Source organism: Petaurus breviceps, unplaced genomic scaffold, assembly GCF_028583685.1.
Source record: "Petaurus breviceps papuanus isolate PSGF00001 unplaced genomic scaffold, PetGlider_PUasm1.0 90897, whole genome shotgun sequence".
Classification (NCBI taxonomy): Eukaryota; Metazoa; Chordata; class Mammalia; order Diprotodontia; family Petauridae; genus Petaurus; species Petaurus breviceps.
Genome location: NW_027187374.1, coordinates 320,606 through 344,717, shown reverse-complemented (window position 1 = coordinate 344,717; position 24,112 = coordinate 320,606). Strand labels below are relative to the sequence as shown.

General features: G+C 37.5%; 1 protein-coding gene across 3 annotated transcripts in view; it reads left to right on the top strand.

Moving 5' to 3' along the window:
• WDR4 (WD repeat domain 4) overlaps positions 1-24,112 on the top strand; it is a 61,053-nt gene continuing 36,941 nt past the window's right edge. For 2 of the 3 annotated variants that reach the window (XM_069074824.1, XM_069074823.1), the window contains exons 1-5: positions 2-178; positions 2,826-2,891; positions 3,618-3,761; positions 7,914-8,070; positions 18,841-18,953. In XM_069074824.1, the coding sequence (XP_068930925.1) occupies positions 90-178; positions 2,826-2,891; positions 3,618-3,761; positions 7,914-8,070; positions 18,841-18,953 (569 nt within the window). In that variant the 5' untranslated portion in view covers positions 2-89. Of the gene's footprint in view, positions 179-2,825; positions 2,892-3,617; positions 3,762-7,913; positions 8,071-18,840; positions 18,954-24,112 lie in introns of all 3 variants that reach the window. The other variant, XM_069074825.1, reaches the window with a different exon arrangement.

Below are 24,112 nucleotides of genomic sequence, written 5' to 3'. Positions count from 1 at the left end.
ACAGCCCCAACTCCTGCTCCTGGCGAGGTCGTGACGCCAGCACGCGGGGCGTGCGGAAGCCTGCGCCCGCTGGCTCGTCCCTGGCTCTCATGGCGGGCTCTGCCGCTCTGGACGTGTCCCGAACTGGGCTGGTGGTGAGAGGTGGCAGCCGATTTCTGGCAACAGGTACAGACTGCAGGTTAGTCGGGTCGGGGCCAAGGAGCCGTGGAGCCGGAGAAGGCCGGGATGTTAACTGGTTCCCGAGCTCCCCACGGATTCCTGCTTTGGGGCCAGTGAGGTTGCCGCGGGCGACTGGTGGAGTTTTTTTCCTCCTCTCACTGCACCTCTTGGATTCTTGCATGCCGAGAAAGTTAGAATTGGGTGCAATAAATTTGCAAAATAACATTTTGATGTGTATCTCATAATAACACGTATGCCCCAGCGTCATGAAACAGAGGTCGAAACTCCCTCGTGCTCTTATTCTCGTCCTGCCGGGTCGACTTTGATTCCCTAACTTCTTGATGGTATTTTTTTACCTGGCAGATGTTCTTTCACGTGTGTTCATAGTTTACAACTCTTTCTAGGCACTTGTTAAGTCATTTGTGTACGGATGCCCCGATGTTTTATCAAAGTCTTAGTCATTAGAGAGTTGGCCTCAGAACAGTCAATCAGTAAGCATTTTTTTAGATGCTTACTGTGTGCCAGCCAGAGGCCCGGATGCAAAGCAAAAGACCTACTAGGTTCAAGCTCCAAACCCCTACATTTCCCGACCGTGGGTCATTGGGCCATCCTACTCTTTTTTTTGGTAATTGGTTCTGTATTAGGCTTGACACAGCAGTTGCTACAAAACTTTTCAGCTCACAGGAGTCCTTCCCACTACTTTCTCTGGCAGAGGGTCTCTCCTCATAGCTTCATCCTGCGAATTTCGGCCATTCCTCTCTTCTACCCTTCTCTTCCTCTTACATCCTTCTGACCTCTGTCACCGACTTTCTTCTGCTTGTCAAGGGGAGCCCCTGTACATGTGCTCTTGATCCCCTCCCCTCTTGTCCCCACCAACTTCCCCACACTTATCTTCAATCTCTCCCTATTTATTTGCTTCTCTGCTGCTGCTTACAAACACACCTACATCTTCCTCATCCTTAAAAAACTCCAAGGAGATCCTACCATGGACCCCAGCTATTTTTATCTTTGTCTTCCTTTCCCTTCCTGGCTACATCTTACATACTCTGTGTTTCTACTTCCTGTCCTCTGTAGCCTGGCTTCCTACTTCACCAGCATTCAGCTGAAACTGCTCTTTTAGAGTTATCAGTAATCTCTTTTTTTCTCCAATTATGAAACTTTTTTTTTAATCCCTTTTACCTCCCTCTATTCCACTTGGAAAAAAAGTAAAATCCTTATAACAAATTAAAAGAAATTCCCATGATGTCCATGCTAGAAACGTCTCATTCTCTATATTGGTCCATTACCTCTCTGTCATGATGTGGATAGCATTCTTTATCACTGATCCTTCAGAATTATGATTGATCATTATGTTTATAATTTTTAGGTCTTTCAGAATTTTTTTTTTATATTAACACATATAAATTGGGTTCTCATTTTACTCTGTTAGTTCATGTTTCTCTGAAAAGGTATCTTCATTTTTTTAGCACAATATGCAGTAGCTACTTATCTAGTCTCTAAATAAAAATTGCAGTTTGATTAAACTCATTGCATAGCTTATGCATGATGTTTTGTGTACTTGGTGGTTAAAGATTATGTTTAAAGCCTTCCAAACGTTTTAACCACAAATCTGTTATGTGCCAAAATAGTTTAGTTTTATTTAGATAGTTATTGATGATGCTGAACAGTGAGCACCAGGTTTATAAACTCACTCCAATCTCATCAGTTGAAGTCATTTGAGCAAATCTGAATGGTGGCAGGTACAGATTTTCAATGACAAGATTCTCTGTTAATTTCAAAGTGAAGAAGTGTGGATGAAATGTAATCACTTGTAAAATTTGACTTTCTAATGTTAAGTCCCCCTCTTTCAGTATATTTTTCTAAATAAGCAAGATGACTCCTGGTGTAGGAGTCAAGAGACTTGGGTTCTAGTCCTGCTTGATTTGTAGCCTTTGGCAAGTCCCTAAGTCACTGCACAGATGCAACATTAAGAGGTTTTCTTGATACATTTTTCATAGATCATTTTCTTTTTTGTTATGTGTAGGATTTAATTTGGAAGAATGTGGCCTGGGTAGAATGTTGATCTCAGACTGAGGAGGACCTGGATTCAAATGCAACACCAGATACTAGTTGTATACACCTGGGAAAAACGTTTCCTCAGCCTCTATTTCTCCATCTATAAAATGGGAATATAACAGCATTATCATGAGGATCAAATGATGTAATAATAGTACTACTACTAATAGCTAACATTTATATAGCACTTGTTATGTGCCAGTGCTATGGCAAGCACTTTACAATTATTATTTCATTTGATCCTTAGTACAGCCCTGTGAGGTAGATATTATTATCCCCATTTTACAGATAAGGAAACTGAGGCTAACAGGTTAAGTGACTTTCCCAGTCACATAGCTATAAATGTCTGAGGCTGGATTTAAACTCAGATCTTTCTAACTCCAGACTCATTGCTGTATCTACTGTGTCAGCTAGTATATGTAACACATGTTGCAAACTTTAAAATTATTATAATTTAATGTGATGGGATCTAAATATTTTTTAAAATTTATAAGTGGAAAAAGAAAATTTGTGTTCTCATTCTTTTTCTTGACTTATTCAAGCACAATGATGACAACTGCTGACAGTTTAGCACTGCTTTAGTAATTTGTTCTTTTTAAAATTACTTTCAGTGATGATGACAGCTTCTTTATATATGACTGCAGCAAGGCAGAAAAGAAGCCACAAGAGGATAAAGGGTGAGATGATTGTGGGGAACTTTTCAGGGCCCAGTAATAGTTTTAAGATATTGGAACCATGCCATTGAGAGTTACTTAGAAGCTGAATCTTTAATTTTCCTTCTGAGTTTCATACATTTGATATCAGCTTCAGAAAAAGGTATTGAAGCTTCTAATTTTGAATTTGAGAATTTTTTTGAGTTTTCTGTAGATGTTCAGTAGATAGGGTTCAGTAATATTAAAAGACATGCTTTTGAACATTAACAAAAAAATAACAAAGCATTTAAGTTAAATGAATTAAAACGGTTTTACCCTTGAAAAATTTTCCTCCCTCTTTATTGCTTATCTTAGCAGTAAGCTTCTTTTTCCCTTCTGTTCCCTTCCACTGGCCAGTCTGATCACTAAAGACATTCCTTTTTCCTTCTTCCCTTCTCCATAACCAACTTCCCCAACTAACCCCTAAGGTTTGGAAATAGCTCAGGGAGGAGAGGCAAAGAGCTCAGGCAGCTGTGAGGTGACTGGGGAAATTACTTGTGATATATAGTTTCATGGGATGGATTTCTTTGAGTCTAATTAATTTTATTTTTAATATAGTTAAGCACTTATTTTCAAACATCATGAGATCTTTTACTTGATGGATTTTGTGAATTAATTTGTAATGTTTTAGTTTTTTTGCCTTTTGATGACCAATCATGAAATTCAGACAGTGATATTTACTCGATGTTTATTCTGTCTTCTCGTGCTTAGAGAGGAAGGACAGACATTGTACAAAGGAAGTGATAACATCCTAGCTTCTACCTTTTCAAGATCTGGCAACTATTTTGCTTTGACTGATGACAATAAACGTCTGATTCTTTTCTGTACAAAACCTTGGAAATGTCTGAGTATCAGGTATGAAATTCTGCTTTTTAAAACATTCAGATATCATATACATAAAATAATACCTATTGTCAAAAGAATTTGGGAATACTCTCTTTGTTTTTCTTTTTCTTGTAACAGTTGTTAGATTTATGCAAGTTACAGCATCTCAGTACTTTAATGCTTTAAGAATTTGTAAAGTGGTTTCCTAGCAGTTGCTATATTATTATCATTCTCATTTTCAGTCAGGTTCATTTATTAAGCACCTACTATGTGTTGTCACTCTGCTAAGCTCTAGGGATACAAAAGCAGGCTCCCTGCCACTAAGGAGCTCATAGTCTAATTGGGGAGACAACAGACAAATAATGTGCAGACAAACTAAATACAGGATAAAAAGGAAATCATTAAAAGCAGGAAGGCACCAGAATTAAGAGGAGTTAGAAAAGACTTCCTGCAGAAAGTAGGATTTCAGTTGAAACTTAAAGAAAGCCAGGGAGATCAGGAGTTGGAGTGGAGGAGGGAGACTTTTCCGGGTATGGAGGGCAGCCAGAGAAAATCCCTGGAGCCAAGAGATTGGAGTGTCTTGTTTGTGAAACAGTCACAAGGCCAGTGTCACAGGATCAAGGAGTATGTGTAGGAGAATAAGGTGTAAGAAGACTGGAAATGTAGGAAGGGGCTAAGTTATGAAGGTCTTTGAACACCAAACTGAGCACTTTTTATTTGTTCCTGGAGGAAATCAAAGCCACTACAGTTTTGAGTGGTAGAGTACGGGGAGGGATGACCTGGTCGGAAAATTCCTGTGGTGACTGAATGAAGGATGAATTGGAGTGGTGAGAGTCTTGAGGCTGGCAGATCCACTAATAGGCATTTCATTAGTCTAGGCATGAGGAGATACGCTAGAGTGGTGGCAGTGTCAAAGGAGAAAAGGGGGCATATCAAGAGGGATTGCAAAGGTGATATCCACAGGTTATGGCAACAGTTTGGATTAGAGAGTGAGAGTTAGTGGGGTATCTTGGATGATTCTAGGTTGTGAGCCTGAAGGACAGGGAAGAGAGTGCTACCTTCCAAAGTAAAAGGAAAGGTAAGGGTTTGGTTAGGAGTTAAAAGATAATGAGTTCTGTTTTGAACATGTTGAGTTTAAGGTGTTTATTTATGATAAATTTGAGATGTCTGAAAGACAGTTGGAGATGTGAGATTGGAGGTCACAGAGAGGTTAAGAAAAGGATAGGTAGATTTGAGAATCGTCAGCATAAGAGATGGTAATTAAATCCATGGGAGCTGATAAGATCAGTAAGTGAAGTAATATAGAGGGAGAAGACCCAGGAGAGAATCTTGAGTGACACCTGTGATTAGAAGGCATAGGGTAAATGAAGATCCAGCAAAGGAGACAGAGAAGGAGCAGTCAGATAAGTAGGAGAAGAACCAGGGGAGAGTGATGTTCTGAAAACCCAGAGAAAAGTGATTATTAAGGAGAGGGTGATTAATAGTGTCAGAGGCTGAAAAGAGGTCAGGGAAAATGAAGATTGAAAAAAGGCTATTGGATTTGGCAACTAAGAAATCATTAGTAACTTTGGAGAGAGCAAGAATGATGAGGAACCTGAACTTCAGACAGGTCAAGTGCCCTGTTCAGTGTCACAACAGTGGAGAGTAGAGGTGGAATTCAAACGGTTTCCCTCTGCTTTTCAAGGGCTTAGCATTATAGAGTTGTTGGGTTGGAGAAAGACTGTGACTCCTCTTTGTTAAACACAGTACTGGTGCACAACTTAATAAATGCTTGTTCCATTTCCTTTACCAAATCCTTCCTTGAGGAGGGAGAATGATGTGAAATTCAGTATATCCTAGCAACAAGTATGTGAACTGGTTGATTCAGACAGATGGGAGTTAACTTCAAATAAGAGATTGCTAAGTCAAAGTGGAAGAGAAAGTGTCTTCTCTGTTGCCTAAAAATCTCACGTTTCACTCTACCATTTTACTTCTCAACCTCATAACTTTTGACAAAATGATATAGAGTAGTTAGGACATTGTGGCTTCTAGGGTAACCATAATGTCCTATTCCCTAGTCCTCATTTTCTTTAATGTTTTTGTGGCATTCTCTTCTGGTTCTCTTAACTTTTGTGGTGGTTGAAAGATGAAATGACTGAGGAAAAAAAGGTTCAGTCTTCTGAGCATATTGATTTGTTAAGCAGTGCATGGTAATTACTCAGTAAACTGGGACCAGACCACCTCAGTTTAGGCCTGGACCTCAAATACAGGGGGAGACAGACTTAAGTATTAAAAACAATCAAAAAAAGATCAATTAATTAAAAGAAAACAGTTCAGGATACAGTATTAGGGAATCTGATTTCTAATTGGAAGAAAGATTATGGATTTTCCAAGGTAGAAGGGGGAGAATGAACTGGTGCAACTCCCTGAAATAAAAGAGGTGTCCCACTCCCTCCAAGTGTCTGTGAATGATCAAAGGAACATGGAAATAATGACTGATCAGTTTGGGGCCAGTTTTCAGATAAGACATATGGGTTGCTTGAGATGTATAATTATGAGAAAACTCGTAGCATCAATCTTGGGTCCAACTGGTCAGTATAACCTAGGTTCTTAGTTAAGGCTCTCCAAATAGCAGATAGAGGTGGTCTAGCTTTCCAGCCACACAGGGTGAGGTTCAAACAATACAGTAAGGTTTTCTCCTGATTTCCACAATCGAATAGTTTTCTCATAAGACAGAAATTGGCCTAGAGCCATAATTGAATAGAAGAGGAACTGAGTTAGCTCCAGAATGGAGTCACAAGATGGAGTCAGTGTGGTTCACTTAATTTCCATAATTAACCACTTGCTGTCCTAATCCCCTTAGTTCTTCAATTTCCTCACCTGTCTGAATGCACTTTCTTGGTCTCTAGCTGGATCATACTGCATCTCCCATTCCTTAAGTACAAATGTCCTTCTTGTTGTATCCATTTTCTTGGTGACATAATGAGCTGTTGTGGTTCATTTATCTCTGCACAGGTAACTTACACTTCTCTAAATACCTCCCTAATTACTTCCACTCTGATCACCACTTACTTGACTTATCTTCCTGAATGTCCTACTGTGTTCAAAAGGCAATTCAGTCTTTAGCCCCTCTCCCCTGCCTTGCCGCTCTTCTAATCTTCCATCTTTTACATTTCTATTGAGAGCACCATCATCCATAGGGTCTTTCCCTCTTCCAGGTCTTGCTATTAAAAAAAATTATATATTTTTGTTGTTATTGTTCAGTTGTTCACTCATGTCTGACTCTGTGACACTGGACTGCAGCATGCCAGTACTGTCCATGAAATTTTCTTGGCAGAAATACTGGAGTGGTTTGCCATTCCCTCCTCCAGATTTTTATTTTTATATCACTTTAATTTCCAAATATATTCTTCCTCTATCTCTATCCTTATAACAAAGACTAAAGAAAAAAGGAGAAAAAGAATTTAGTAAACTGACCTACATATTAAGTATAATTACTAATTAGTATCCTTGCTTCTAGTCTTCTCTGTACAATCTACTTTCCATACAGGTATGTAAATAATCTTTCTAAGACTTTCTAAGACTCAGTTGATTTTTGTCACTGTCCTGCTCATCAGTCATGAGTGGCTTTTTGATGCTTCTAGGATAAAGTGCAAATTTCTGACAGGCATATACAACTTTCTACATTCTGGCTTGTATCAGCCCTTCCAGAGTTAGTTTGCATTACTCTTATTCACACATTCAGTATTCCTACCAAACTGGCTTACTGAGTGTTCTCTCATTTGATATTTCATCTTCACTTTGTCCCCTACATCAAGAATATATTCTTTCTACTCTTGTATGTCTCGATCCTTATTTTCATTCAAAGTTCAGTTTAGGTACTACCTCTGTGAAACTTTCCTTGCCTCTCTCCTCATATATGTACTTATATGTCTGCAGTTTATATCTTTCCAATAAAATGTCAGTTACTTATGGGCAGTAACTCTTATTTTTGCCTCTGGTTTCCTAGCCTCTAGTGCAGTACCTTGCTGCATGTTGAGTGAAGTGAATTGAATAGTATCACTGTTTCCTTTTTTTTTTACATGAAAGGGGTGAACTAGTTGCTATTTCCATTTCTAACATTCTGTGATAATATTGTAAGGATACATTGCATTATTCCTTACTACCTTTATTAATCAATCCTTAATGTTCTTTAACTTCCAGGACAGTGGTGAGAAGATGTACCTCTCTGACATTTACAGCTACAGATGAGAAGATTTTGGTGGCAGACAAGTCTGGAGATGTATATTCATTTTCAGTATTGGCACCACATCAGGGTGGAAAACTTGAACTTGGACACCTGTCTATGTTATTGGATGTGGTATGTACTTGATTAGTTCATTAACTTTATCTTTTTTTCCTTTTTCTTTAAAGACTAAATCTTTCCATCTCACTTAGGCTGGAAATACAGGAGCTACTCATGGGCCCAATCCCACTACTGATCAGAATTGGAGTCTTGACTTGTTCTATTTCCAACCCAGACTGGTTTGTCCCTCTTTAGGTAACCTGGTGGTCTCCCACTCCATATTAATGTCAAACTTAGTGGATACACCTGGTTGGCATAACCCACTGTAGCTCACAGCCCACTGAGCTCTAGAGATTCATCAACCTCAGCCTCCCTGGTAGCAGGGATTAAAAGTGTGTGTCACCATACCCAGCCCTAATTTTGTCTTAAGCTCAGTCGTGATATTTTTTTTTTTAAAGCAATCAGGGTTAAGTAACTTGCTCAAGGTTACACGGCCAGTTATTTCTGGGTGTGGTGCTGAGTATCTGAGCCCGGATTTGATCCCCAGGTCTTCCCGACACTGGAGCCGGTGCTCTTACTCGCTGAGCCACCTGGCCGCCCCTAAGCAGTTGGGGTTAAGTAACTTGCTCAAGGTTACACGGCCAGGTGTTTCTGGGTGGGTGCTAAGTGTCTGAGCCTGGATTCGATCCCCAGGTCATCCTGACACTGGAGCCGGTGCTCTTACTCGCTGTGCTACCTGGCCGCCCCTCATGTGATATTTTAAAAAAAATTAGTCAATAACTTAAAATTACTTATAAAGTGAGTTTAATGTTTTCTCTCCTACTTTTTTTACCATGTGAAGATAAATTGAGTAGGTTATCTATCTATGGTACTTAGACATCCTGGGAGAATACAAAGTAGATTATTATTTGCTTTGTTCAGTTCATCAAAGATCTGTGATTTTGTGGGTATGGATATACCTCCTCCACTATTGTAGATTGTAAATTCTGTATAGATAGTTTTCTGCAGTTGCTATGGTTGAAAAATTTACCTCTCTCTTTTTTTTTTTAAAGCAATTGGGTTTAAGTAACTTGCTCAAGGTTACCATGGCCAGTTATTTTCTGTGGGTGTTAAGTATCTGAGGCTGGAACTGATCCCGGGTTTCCCGACTCCGGGGCCAATGCTCTTACTCACTGTGCCACCTAGCCGCCCCTAAATTTACCTCTCTTCAGCCAAGCTAACAATAAGTCTTCCCAGATTTAAATAAATTGGCTTTCTTACAACCTGTAGAAAATCTTTCACCAGACTTGTAAAATGCTTTCAACTTGGTAGAACCTCTCTGCTATAGTTTGTATTTTGTTGGCATCACCCTTGACAGTACCAGCTCAGCTTCATAGCAAATGAGACATTGAAATAAGATTTTTCTTGGGTAACATGAAATAATTTACATTTTCCCATTAAATTGGAAGAGTTAGGAAAAATTAAAGACAAATCCCTAGACAAAATTAAAATCCACCTTTTTTTTTTAAACTATTCATTTCAAGACCTGTGAAATAAAGTAGTGGACTTAGAGTTTAAAACTTAGTTCTGTCAGTAATTTACTATTTAGGGAATATAAAAATAAAAATGAAAGAGTCTCTACCCAAAGAATGGTGTAACACTGAGTTTGGGGAACAACTGGTGTGCCAGGTTGGCTAATATCTAGAGCATATGAAGGACAGCAGTATGAGACAGATTTGGAAAGGCAGTTTGGAGCCAAATTTTGGAGTGATTCTGAGCAAGAGTGAAATAGTTAGATTTGTGTTGTAGGAAGATTTTTTTGGCAGTCGTGTGGAGGGATCAGTTGGAGAAGTTGGGATCATAGGAACAAGAAAACGAATTAGGGGACTATTGCCATAATCCATATATAAGTTTGTGGTCTTCAATTACAGTTAAGTTGAGAGAAGGGGATGAATAAGGAAAATGTTGTGGAGGTAATTAGCATGATTTGAACAATTCAGATCAAGTGTTTGTTAAGCACCTGCTACTTTGCTGGGTGCTAGAGATATCCAAAGACAAAAGCTAAATAGTTATTTCCTTCATGGAGATTTGGTGGTGGTATATGAGGGAGAAGAAAGAGTCAGGTATAGCTCTGAGGTTAAAAATCTGGGTAACTAAAAGTAACAGACACAGGGAAACTTGGAAGAAGAGCAAGAGTGGGAGAAAAGAATGGGTTCAGTTCCAGTGGCTCTTTATTGCCTCCAGGATCAAATACAAAATGCTATCTTTGGTATTCAAAGCCCTTCATAACTTAGATCCTTGCTACCTTACCAGTCTTCTTAGACTTTAGTCCCCCAATACATACTCTTCAATCCAATGACATTGGCTTCCTGACTGTTCCATGAACAAGACACAGCATCTCTTGACTGCAGTATTTTTTCTGGTTGTTCCCCATACCTGGAACACTCTCCTTCCTCCACTCTTACAACTAACCTCCTTGACTTTGTTTTAAGTCCCAACTAAAATCCCATCTTTTACTCGAAGCCTTCTTTAGCCTCTCATAATTGTGATGCCTTCCCTCTGTTAATTATTCTTTTTTATCCCACATATAGGTTGATTTGTATGTATTTGTTTGCATGTTGTCTCCCCCATTATATTGTAAATTTCTTGAGGTCAGGGGCTATTTATTTGCTTTTTTTGTATCTTCAATATTCAGCATAGTGCCTGGTACATAATAAGTGCTTAATAAATGTTTATTTGTTGATTGAGTTTTGGATATATCACCTGAATAGAGAAGGTAATTGAACCCATGGATGCTGATTAAGTAGATTCAGGATAAAGCTTTATGGGAAACCCACAATTAAGGCGTGGGATATTATGGGGATGATGAACCTGCAAAGAAGATTGAGAAAAATGGTCAGGGCTGTGAGAGAACCAAGAGAGAGCATTGCAAATGAATAAAAGCCAAGGGAGGAGATAGTATCTAGGAGTGGTTAACAGTACTAAAAATTGGAGAGAGATTAAGTTAGTAAGTAGAATGAGAATAGAAGCAAAATCCATGAATTTAGCAGGTAAAGATCATTGATAACCTTGGAGAGAGCAATTTTGGCTTAGTTATGACCAACTGTGGGTGATTGTGGCTAATGTAAAGTGGAGATATACCAAGGGCTTATCCCAGGAAGGCTAGATTTTTTTCCTTAAAAAGTACTGAAATTATTCTCAATATTTACTGGTTTGGGAACCTAAAGACATGGGCTTTTTACTTCCTGATAACTTAGGTATAAAGCCATGGCACAAGGAGCCATTAGCTCCTATCTTCTCACTGGGTCATCATGGACAACAGAGAGGGAGGAACGCTACACCCAGCTGAATCAGCGCTGTATTCTTGCTGAATATCCTTTCCCTGCTGTAGCTAAGAAGAGTATTTTGTAATTGTGTGCATATAATTTCTGTGTGTCTTGGCAAGTCAACTCTGTCTGAAGTTATTTAAATGGAGTTTTTCTTTCTATTTCTTCCGCCTTTTTGTTGGTAATATTGAGAAATGTTGATGATTTGTGTGGAATTATTTTATATCCTGCAACTTTGCCCAAGTTGTTAATTGTTTTGGCTAGTTTTTTTAGTTGACTTTCTAGGGTTCTTTAGGTAAATTATTGTATCGTCAGCTAAAAAGTAGTAATTTTGTTTCCTCTTTGCCTGTATTTATTTCTTCGATTCTTTTCTCTTGTCCTATTACTAAAGCTAGCATTTCTAGTACAGTATGGAATAATCATGGTGATAATGAACATCCTTGCTCCACCCTTGATTTTACTGGAAAGGCTTCTAATTTATCACCATTATAGATAATACTTGCTTTTAGTTTTAGATGCATACTGTTTATCATTTTAAGAAAAACTTTATTTCCTCCTATGCTTCCTAGTGTTTTTAACAGAAATGAGTTGTATTTTGCCAAAAGCTTTTTCTGCATTTATTGAAATAATGTGATTTTTGTTGCTTTTGTTATTGATATAGTCACCTATACTTACTTAATATTGAACTGGTTTCCTGTTTCCCAAACTGGTTTCCTGGTTTCTCTGCTTTCCTGGTATGAATCTGACCTAGTTATAGTTTGTGATCTTTGTGATATAATGTTATAATCTTTTTGCCAGTATTTTATTTAAAATTTTTGCATCAATAGTCATTAAAGAAATTGCCTTTAGTTTTGTTTTTCTGTTTTGACTCTCCCTGGTTTAGATATCAAGACTCTGTTTATGTCATAGAAGGAATTTGACAGGACGCTCTTCTCTGTTTTTTCTAACAGTTTATGTGGTACTGGAATCGTGTTCTTTAAATGTTTGGTAGAATTGCTTGTAAACCTATCTGGTTCTGAGGTTTTTTTCTTTGGGAGTTCTTTTATGACTTGTCCAATTTATTTTTCTGAGATTGGATTACTTATGCCCTCAATTACTGTTCTGCTAATCTGGGCATTTTATATTTTGTAAATACTCATCCATTTCTTTGAGATTGTCAGTTTTATTGGCATTTATTTGGGTGAAATACTTTCCAATAATTTTATTTCTTCTTGATTGGTTGTGAATTCATCTTTTTCATTTTTAATGTTAGTAATTTGAATTTCCTTTTTAAATTTTTTGTTTTTTGGAGGGGAGAAGGCATGGCAGTTGGGGTTAAGTGACTTGCCCAAGGTCACACAGCTAGGAAGTATGTCAAGTGTCTTGAGGCTGGATTTGAACTCAGGTCCTCCTGACTCCAGGGCCAGCACTCTATTCACTGTGCCACTTAGCTGCCCTGAATTTCCTTTTAAAAAAGATATTAATTCAATAATGATTTTGTTACCATTTTATTGCTTTGGTTTTTAAAAGATATATACCAGCTCCTAGATTTATTAATTCCACAGTTGTTTTTCTTTTTTTTTTTTGGATTATCTATGTTCTATTATATTTTTTATTTATTTTGTTAAATATTTTTCCAAATACATCTTTTTTTAAAGCAATTGGAGTTAAGTAACTTGCTCAAGGTTACACGACCAGTTATTTCTGGGTGTGGTGCTAAGTATCTGAGCCAGATTTGATTCCAAATCTTCCCAACTCTTGGGCTGGTGCTCTTATTCACTGAGCCACCTGACCACCCCTAAGCAATTGGGGTTAAGTAACTTGCTCAGGGTTACACGGCCAGGTGTTTCTGGGTGGGTGCTAAGTGTCTGAGCTCGGATTTGATCCCAGGTCTTCTCAACACTGGAGCCAGTGCTCTTACTCGCTGTGCTACCTTGCCGCTCCTCCAAATAAATTTTTTTCTTTTTTTTCTTTTTATTTATTTATTTTTTACAATTAATTTGTTTGTTTCCTTTTAGTTTACAGGATTCAATTCCACAATTCCTTGAGTTTCACATTTTGTCCCCCTCCCTCCCCCTCCCCCCCCATGGCAGCATATAGTCAAGTATAGGATCTGTAAATACTTTCACATTATACATTAGTCAGGTTTAAGGATGGATTGTACCAGCTGGAATGAAAAATGGTAAAGAGGACATAAAACCAAATAAGAGAAGGAAAAAGATCAGGTATTTTGCTTCCACCTGGATATAGACTTAGTTCTTTCTAGTTCTTTCTCTGGATGCACACATTTCTCTCCATCATGAGTCTTTTGGGATTGACTTATATCACTGCATTGCTGAGAAGAGTCCAGTCTATCCACAGTTGTTTTTCTTTCAGTCTTAATAATCTCATCTTTTATTTTCAGCATTTCTTTTTGATGTATAAATGAAGGCTTGTAATTTTCTAGTTTTTTTAGTTGCATCCCAATTCAGCATTTTTCTTTTAGTGATGAAAATGTTTAGAGATATATTTTCTTTTAAGACCTTTGGCTGAATCCCACATATTTTGATGTGTTGTCTCTTTGTTTTCATTACCTTTTAATGAAATCATCTAATGTTCCTATGGTTTATTCTCTGATTCACTAATTTTTTAGGATTAAATTGTTTACTCTCTAGTTAATTTTAATTGTTTCTTCAGTGACCTTTTGAATGTATTTTTAATTGCATTGTAATCTTTTAAAAGAGGTCAGTCAGTAAACATTTATTAAGAGATTACTATGTAGCATGCAGGGTGCTTAGTGCTTGAGAATTATAAATATGAAAAACAGTACTTCCTTCTAAGTGCTCACAGTATACTGAGGGAAGACAAAACACAAAGGGGAGCTAAAAGAGGGAAGGAGGGAGGGCACTCAAGGGTTTTCCTTACATGGAAGTTCTATACCTCCTAATCATTCCAAGGCCCCAGGAGTAGAATATAATGATAGGTAACTTTAAGGGCTGCAGTGATCTTGCAGGATGAAGAAGTTCTTAGTATATGTGTTTTAATATTTCTGTTTTTCTACATTTGTTAGAGAGGTTTTATTTTTCTATCTAGTTTTTTTTTTAAAACATGAGAAATATATATACTCCTTTCCACTTCTATTTCATCATCTTCAGAGATCTTTTTGTTCTGGTCCTTCATTTCTTTTTTGTTAGTTTTATCTGGATTCAAAAATTGAGGTAAATTTAGGTCTCCTACTTTTAGAGTTTTACATTCAGAAAAGTCTCTTACTGGCCTCTCTGTTAATGTTTCTTTCTGTTGCTATCCTTGACTTGTACATTCCTTTGCCCTTCTTGCATTTCTGTTGTTTTGAGCTTTTGAGAAGCAAATATTCCTTTGAGTTCTGGGTTTCTTTCTCAGTATTTCAAATGCCCCTTATCTTCCATCTCCCCCTTTTAAAAGAATGTTTCTATTGTCCATCTTTTTCTCTTCTCAATTGCTTTCCATTTCTGTGTATTTATATTTTTGATCAATCGTTTTCATTTGTTTCTTTGGTGAGACTTGCCATTTCAGATTCCACTTTTTCTATTCTCCCCATTATTCTGTTGTGCAGACTATAAATTCTGTTTTAAAACTCTTTTCTCCTTTAAATCACTCAGGCATAGTGTGTTGTGGTTTCCTGTTCTCCTTAAATTCCACAGGGTTCTCTTTCTCATCGTGTTGCGTAGTTTTCCTTTGTTTTGTAATATTCAAAAATTCCTGAACTCATTTGCTAGATCTGGAGGGCATATTTTCTTCTGTTGTTAATATTTTTCCTTGTTGATGTATTTGCTTGTGGTCAGAGTCTTTTGAGTTTTTGTTTTTCTGAGATCTTTGGTAATTTCAGCCTTTTCTTCCTTATTTTTCCTTATCTTCTAATTTTCTTACTCCCTTCTCTCTGATGGTGATTTTCCTGAGGGGCTGCTGAAAGCATCTCACTCTTTTCACATTTTGGGCATCTTATGGTTCATCTGCCTAGGTCTCTGCCTCAAGTAATCTTGGAGGGGTGGGGTGGGGATGACAGCAAAACTGGTCTCACCTGGATGCTGGGCTCTTTCCCTTTGGCTTATTGGAGTGCCACACAGTTCCCTAACACATATCATGTTCCCTCTTTTCCTCAGTTTTCTGGCATAGCAGTTCAGAGCACAACCATATTGGTGCCACTGCAGTCAAGGGTGATTTTTGTCTTTGGAGTTTGGGTCTTAGAAGCCCTGGGAATGAGAGGGGTATGGACAAGATTTGCACTCTTATTTCGCACTCAGGCATGTATCTTGCTCCTTTCCCACTGTTCTTGAGAAATTTTTTTGATTCAGTACAAAATGTTATTGTGCTGGTTATTGTGGCCCCAGAAGCCCAGAAATCCAAAGCCTGGACACTGTAACTTTACAGCATTGGAAAGAATGAGGGGTCTGGGGTTGAATTGAATAGTACATCTTTGTTGCCAGTAGTGTAGGGGAACCAAGCGATCAGTCTGAGGGGGAATTGCTCTTGCTTTTAACCTGCTTGGATCTGGATTGTGGTCTAGGGTGGAGATCATAGGGTGTGTGACCAGCCTGCCAGAGCGTGTGGAGGCTTCAGAGAGGGCACCCAACTAATACCTCTGGCAGCTGAGAATACCCCAGTGTTTGGTATGAAGCTCCCCTGTCTGGTAGCAGAGTCCTACTGTGGCAAAAAGCCCAGGGGTCAAGTGACTGAGGGATGACATGACCAGGCAAAGGAAACAAAGCAGACAGAAGATTCCAACATTAGACCCTTATTTTGGTGACAAAAAGGAGCAAAGCATGGAACAGGAGGAAGACAGTGAAGTCAGAACTCCTGCACCAAAAGCTTCAAAGGAAAATATGAGCTGGTTACAGGCCATAGAGGACCTTAAGAAGTAGATAAGAGAAGTGGAGGAAAAATTGGGAAGAGAAATGAGAACGATGCAAGAAAATTATGAAATGAGAGTCAACAATCTGACTGAGGAAAATACGACCTTAAAAAATAGACTAACTAAAGTGACAAAAGAGGCAATGAGGAGAAGAATGCCTTAAAAAGCTGAATTTTTTTTTGCCAGATGGAAAAAGAATCTCAAAAGCTCACTGAGGAGAATGATTGCTTCAGAATTAGATTGGAGCAAATGAAAGCTAATGACTTCATGAGAAATCACGATGCTGTTAAACAGATCCACACAAATGAAAGAATAGAAGGCAGTGTGAAATATCTCATTGGAAAAACCACTGACCTGGAAAGTAGATCCAAGAGAGATAATTTAAAAATTATTGGACTACCTGAAAGCCATGATCAAAGAAAGAACCTCGAAATCATCCTCCAAGAAATTCTCAAAGAAAACTGCCCTTATGTTTTAGAACCAGAGGGCAAAATAGAGGTTGAAAGAATCCTCCGATCACCTCCTGAAAAAGATCACAAAAAGAAAACTCCTAGGAATATTATAGCCAGGTTCCAGAATTCCCAGATCAAGGAGAGAATGTTACAAGCAGCCAGGAAGAAACAATTTGAATATTGTGGAAACACAATCAGGATAACCCAGGATCTGGCAGCTTCTACACTGAGGGATCAAAGGGCTTGGAGTATGATAATTCTGGAGGTCAAAGGAGCTGGGATTAAAACCAAGAATCACCTACCCAGCAAAACTGAGTATCATGTTTCAGGGGAAAATATGGTCACTCAGTAGAATAGAGGACTTTCAGGCATTCTTGCTGAAAAAGCAGAGTTGAATAGAAAATTTGACATTCAGATACAAGAAGCAAGAGAAGCTTGAAAAGGTAAACAGGGAAAAGAAATCATAAGGAACTTATCAAAGTTGAACTATTAACATTCCTACATGGAAAAATGATAATTGTAACTAATGAAACTTTTCTCAGTATGAAAATAGTTGAAGGGAATAGAAATATATATATATATATATATACATATATATATATATACATATATATATATATGCCTATATCGGAGGGTATATGGGCATATGAATACATATGTGAATGTGTGTATATATGTTTACAGGTATACATAGATAGAGGGTACAGGACCAATTTAATAGGAAGGGATAATACTTAAAAGGTGAAATTAAGAGGTGAGAGAGGAATATAGCGAGAGGAGATGGGAATAGTTTATCCCATTCTGTCTGTCTCATATAGAAGAGGCAAGGGAAAATGGTTACAACGGAAAGGAAGAACAGGAAGGTAAAAAGGCAAAACCTTATTCTCATTGAATTTGGCTCAGGGAGGGAATGACATATACACTAAATAGTGTATCTCACCCTACAGGAGAGTAGGGGGGAAGGGGATGAGAGGGGGGATGATGGAAGGGAGGGCAGGCTGGGGGGAAGGAAGTTAGAAGCACCCACTTTTGAAAAGGAACAGGATCAAAGTAGAGAATAGAACAAGTGGGAGGTGGGATAGAAGGGAGGGAAATATAATCAGTCTTTTACAATATATCTACTATGTTAATGTTTCGCATTAGCTACACATGTTCAATCTATACTGAACTGCTTATCTTCCCAGTAAGGGTGGGTGACAAGGGAGGAAGGAAATGAATCTGGAATTCAAGTTTTAAAATCAGATGTTTAAAAAAAAACATATATATATATATATATATATATATATATTTTACATGTAATTGGGAGATAAGATATACAGGCACTAGGACATAGAGACCCACCATCCCTACTGGCAAAGTCGAAGGTTGTATGGGAGAAGATATGGGAGAGAGCAGATTGGAGGAGGGGATATCCTGTGGGACTGCTATTTTGGGGCTGTGGGCAGGGGAAAAACCGGTAGAAAATTTGCAACTCAAAATCTGGCGGAAATGAATGGTGTAAATCAAAAGTTAATTTGAAAAATGGAAAAAAAAAAAAGAATTGGAAAGTAAGGGGATGCTGACCAGTTGGGGAAAGACTAAACATGTTATGGTGGTAATCAGTGTGATGGAGTACTGTTGTGACATGAGAAGTGATGAAGGGTGTGGTTTCAGAGAAGCCTGGGAAGACTTGTATGTACTGATGCAGAGTGAAGTGGGCTAAAACAAAACACTTTATACACTGATAGTTGTAAAGACACCTTTGAAAGACTTAGAAGCTTATCAGTGCAATGACTACCCACAATTTCAGGAGAGTCATTATGACACATGCTTTTCTTTTCCTGACAGAGAGTGATAGAGAGGTGATTGGAGAGTGTGGAGCTGTTTCCTTGCCCTTATACAAAGGTGGGATTGGCAGAGAATGAAGCTTGCTCTTTAAAGGCAGGAACTTGTTTAATTTTGTCTTTGCAACTCCAGTGCTGAACATAGTGTCAGGCACATGATAAAAGCTAAAAAAAAAATGCTGGATTGATTGATGTAGTTTGGGGAGTTTTCTGAACACAAATGGAAACCTCAAGAATAGATGGAATCATCTAGGGAGAGAATGTAGAGACTTACAAATTTTGGGGTTGCCCTGTATTTAGAAGTGAGAGAAAAAGAAGCTAGCTTGTTATTTTAAACTGTTATTCTATTGCTTGGTAAGAAGTCAATAATTTTGGACAAATGAATTTATGTGAAATGAATTTCTTTTCTTTTCATGGAGGCCATGAGTCCTGATGACCGTTATATTCTCACAGCTGACAGAGATGAGAAAATCCGTGTTAGTTTGTTTGCAGCACCACACAACATAGAATCTTTCTGCTTGGGTCATACTGAGTAAGTAAATTGTCTTTCACATTTGATAATAGTTGTAATAATATTTCACATTTATATAATGTTGTACAGTTTGTAAAGTGCTTTTATCACAACTCTGTGAAGTAGTTAATGTCAGTAGTTTTATCCTTATTTTACTGGTAAAGGAAATTAAAGATCATAAAAGTTAAGTGACCTACACAAGGTTGCACAGCTAGTAAATACTAGAGCTGAGAACTGAACACTTCAGGGCAAATACCATATTAGTTTTGTTTGATCATAATTCATGTATAACCATTACTTTTATTGTCCAAGGAATCCACAGTATTTATGTCATGAGCCAATTTGCTAGTTTTTGTTTAATCCTTATCAACTTCACCACACTGAAACTTAGACTTCCATGTAGATAAGTCTGATCAATGGGTATTAAGTATTGCTTTGAGTTTCTTCTGAATTTAGTGGTATTTGCTGTTAGTCATGTCTTTTAGAGAAGGTTTATTTATTTGATTAAATAATGTCCTATTAGAACAAAATCCAATCATTTTTGGCATAAAGTAAAGTGCAGTTTACCTGCAGAGTGATTATGAAGGAGACTACTGGGTGGGTATTCTAATTTATTTAGTAATCATTTTGAAACTAGTGTTTCTGATGAAGTTTTTGTTTCAGGAGGGTGAACACATACTTTGTAGTTATAGAGATTCTCTTTTATTATGGACAGGTACTCAGGGGCAAGAAATATATAGTTTAACATTTTTAACAGGTAAGAATTGACTCTCTGAGCTAAGGAATCGCTTTTTTAAGTTTGTTTGCTTAATTTTATTCTTTTTCCCTTAACATGCATTTAATTTCTTTCCCCTCATAATCTCCCATTACTGAAGGAAAAAAAAAAGCCTTGCAACAAGCATGCCTACTCAAGCAAGACAAATTCTCATTTTGTCTTTTTAAAGAAATGCATGTCTTATTCTGCATCTTGCTTTTATCACTTCTCTATCAGGAGTTGGGTAGTATTCATCCTCAGTGGTCTTCTGTAATGGTAGTTGGTCGCTGCATCAATTGGAATTGTTAAGTTATACTTCTCTCTGCCTCTGTTTCTTTCCTTTCTTCCATCCCTCCCTCAATAAGAACAATTTTATCTTTAATTCCCTGAGTTTTGATGTTTCAAAAAGGCATTTCTGTTGAAAGTTACAGCTATTCTTGGACAAATGTTTAATTAAAGTTTCCCAAGGAAAAGCTTTCAGTTTAATTTGTTGGAAAATGTTTTAAAGTATTGTGCTTGAGGTAATGAAAGGAATTAGGGAGTTAGTTATACATTTTTGAAATTTCTGATGATTAATCTGAATTTGAATGATTTGCCTAATATTTATTTTATTCTATTTTATTTTTTTTTGCTTTTTTGGATGGCAGTTGGGGTTAAATGACTTGCCCAAAGTCACACTGCTAATAAGTGTGTTAAGTGTCTGAGGCCAGATTTGAATTCAGGTCCTTCTGACTTCAGGGCCGGTGCTCTATTCACTGTGCCACCTAGCCGACCCCTTTATTTTATTTTCAGTTTCAAATTTTTCTCTCATTTCTCTCTGGCTCCCCTAATGCATTGAGAAGACAAAAAAATTCTCCCCAAAACATTGTAAATAGACGTAGTCATGCAAACCCGGTCAACATATTAGCTGTGACTCCAGAAAAGAAAGAAAAAGAGAAGAAAATATGTTTCACTCTGCTCTCTCAGTATATCACCTCTCTACCTGAAGCATGTTTGATCATAAGATCTTTGGTATTGTGGTTGGCCATTTGCTTTATTGATTGGAGTTACTAAGTTTTTCAAAGTTGATGACCTTTACAATATTTCTGGTAGAGTATGTGTTGTCCTTCCGCTTTTGCTCAATTCTTTTTTCATCATTTCATACAAGTTTTCTCAGGTTTTTCTGAAACAGTTCCCTTCTTCATGTCCCATAGCATAATAGTATTCCATTACATACACATACCATAATTTGTTCAGCCATTCCCCAATTTGTGGGCATCCCCCAGGAGAGTTGCTATATAGTGTTTTGTACATATGGAATGCTTTTCCTTTTTTTACAATCTCTTTAGTGTCTAGACCTTATAGCAGTATTGCTAGGTCAAGGTTTAGTAATCACCAGACACAGTTTAATAGATTTTGGGGCCTCATTCCAAATTGCTTTCCAGAATGGTTATGCTGGTTCACATCTTCATCAGCATTGCATTAATGTACCTGCTTTTCCACATCTGTACTATCAGAATTTATAATCACCGTCCCTATGAAATCATATTACTGGCAGGCATAAAATAGGTTCAGCTAATCATCTATCACATTGGCTTGGGAAGTTCAAAACTTGGTATTATGTTCCTGTGAGTTTTCATCTTGGGATCTCTTTTAGGTGGATTTTTTCTTTGTCTATTTTACCCTCTTGTTCTAGAATGCCAGGGCAATTTTCCTTGATTTCTTGTAATATAGTATCTAAACTCTTTTTTGGATCATAACTTTCAGGTAGTCCCACACTTCTTACATTGTCTCTCCTTGATCCATTTTCCAGATCAGTTTTTCTGAGATATTTCACATTCTATTTTTTCATTCTTTTGATTTTGTTTTAATATTTCTTGTTGTCTTATGAACTCATTAGCTTCCCCTTGCCCAATTCTAGTTTTTAAGAAGTTATTTTCTTAAGTTTTCGGACCTCTTTTTCTAGGTGGTTGACTTCCTTTTCATAATTTTTTTTGGTTGCACTTTTTTCCCCTAAATTTTCCTCAATCTCTTACTTGTTTGTTTAATTCCTTTTAAAGCTCTTCCAAGAACACTTTTTTGGGCTTGTGACCATTTGACATTTTTCTTTGAAGTAGGAGTGACTTTTTAAAATTCACTGCCTTCTGAGTATGAACCCAGATCTTCTCTATCCCCATAGTAGCTATTTATGATGATTGGGTTCCATTTCCTTTACTTACTCATTTTTAAAAAGTGATTCATTTTTATGGTCAAGTTCTAACCCTGAGGTATGGGGGATGATGCCTAAGGCATCAAGTTTTTGTACTGTTGTTTTCTGAGCTCTTTCTGGGCCTGACCTCAGGCACTTTGTTGTTTCTGAGCCATGGCTAGGGCTCCCAGCCATGTTCTCACTGCAGAAGCTCTTGTTGCCTGCAGTCTGTCCCGTGGCTGCAAATTTTAGCTTATCCCTCTGCCTGGAAACCAGAATCAGGGACTCTGCTATCCTGCAAGTGCCCAAAGTCAGCCGAGTCTCCACCTTCTGCTGCTGCACTCACTGGGTGGGTGGTTAGTCCTTGTCCCACGTGTCTGTACAGCACACCTGAGCCTGGCATCTAGCCTCCATGGAGGGTCCTTCAGTCTTCCCTAACCCAGCTGTCACACTGTTTGTGAGGTGAAAGTTCTTGAAACCAAGGCTGCTTAATTCCCTCCCCAGTTGCCCAGGGCTTGTTTGTCTATTCAGTAGAGTCTGCCTGGAGGTGTTTGGACTTCAGTCAGGCCAAACCTCAGATGGGGAGGTCAAGTCGTTCATGAGATCCTCTTAATTGTTAGGAGAACTGCTTTACCCTGACTTTTAATTATTTCTGCTGCTCAGAGTTCATTTTGAGGTGGTATTTTATCTTCTTTGTGGGAGGATTTAGGAGAGCCCCATATTTCTTGTCTTATTCTACCATGTCCCCAGAAATCCTCTCCTTTCTCAGCAGTTTTTGTTGAATAGTGCTTTTTTTTTTTTTTTTAAAGCAATTGGGGTTAAGTAACTTGCTCAAGGTTACACGGCTAGGTGTTTCTGGGTGGGTGCTAAGTGTCTGAGCCTGGATTTGATCCCCAGGTTATCCTGACACTGGGGTTGGTACTCTTACTCGCTGTGCTACCTGGCTGCCCCTGAATAGTGCTTTGTTGCACTAATAACTGAGATTGTTGAGTTTATGAAACTCTAGGGTATTGAATTCATTTACTTTTGTATTCCTACTCCATTGTACTAATCAACCTTTTTATTTCTTACCCAGTACAAAATTGTTTTGATATTACATTTTGTAGTATAATGTGAGATCTAGACTACCTTCCTTCTTTCCTTTTTTTTTTTTTTTAAGTTGCTTTCCTTAATGTCCTTAACCTTTTGTTCCTCCAGATGAATTTTTATTACTACTTTTTCTACATCTGTAAAGTAATTCTTTGGTAGCTTGATTGGTTTGGCACTGAAGAAGCAATTCATTTAGGTTATTGTCATTTTTATTGTATTGCTTCAGCTTATCCTTCACCCATTAGCAATTAATATTTCTCCAATTATTTAGATCTGTTTTTACATGAAGAGAGTTTTAGAATTGTATTCCTATAGTTCCTGTGTGTTTCTTGGCAAGTAAACTCCCAACTATTTTATACTGTCTGTAGTTACTTTATGTAAAATTTCTTTTTCTTCTGGTTTTTGTTGGATAGAAATGCAGAAGACTTGTGTGGGTTTATATTATGCCCTGCAACTTTGTTGAGGTTGTCAGTTGTTTTGACTAATTTTTTATAGTCTTTAGGGTTCTTCTCCAAGTAAATTAATATCATCTGCAAAAGTGATAGTTTTGCTTCCTCTTTGCTGTGCTTATTCCTTCAATTTTATTTTTCTTATTGCTGTAGCTAGCATTTCTGGTACAGTATTGAATGATAATGGTAATAATAGACATCCTTGAGTCACCCCTTATCTTATTATAAAGACTTCTAGTTTGTCTCCATTACAGATAATGCTTGCTCTTGGTTTTAGACACTTAGCATTTTAAGGAAAGTTCCTTTTTCTCCTGTGCTTTTTAGTGTTTATGACAGGAATCATAATCATAAAACTTAACTTTTTTTTTTATGTCTTCATTGGAGAAATTGCTCTAGTTTTCCTTCTCCGTTTTGACTCTATCTGACATATAATTAGGCAGAATAACTCCAAATAATTTTTAAAATTTCCTCTTGATTGATTACTGAAAATTATGACTGTTTTTTTATGCTGGTAATTTTATCCCTTTAAATCAAATTATCTAGTGACTTATCTTTTTTATTGCTTTTTAAAAACAGCTCCTAGTTTTCTTTAATGGGTATTTTTATTTTCGATTTGCTTAATCTCATCTTTGTTTTTCAGGATTTCTGTTTTGATCTTTAATTGGAGATTTTTAGGTTTTTGGTTTCCCAGTTTTTAAATTTATGTGCTCAGTACATTGAT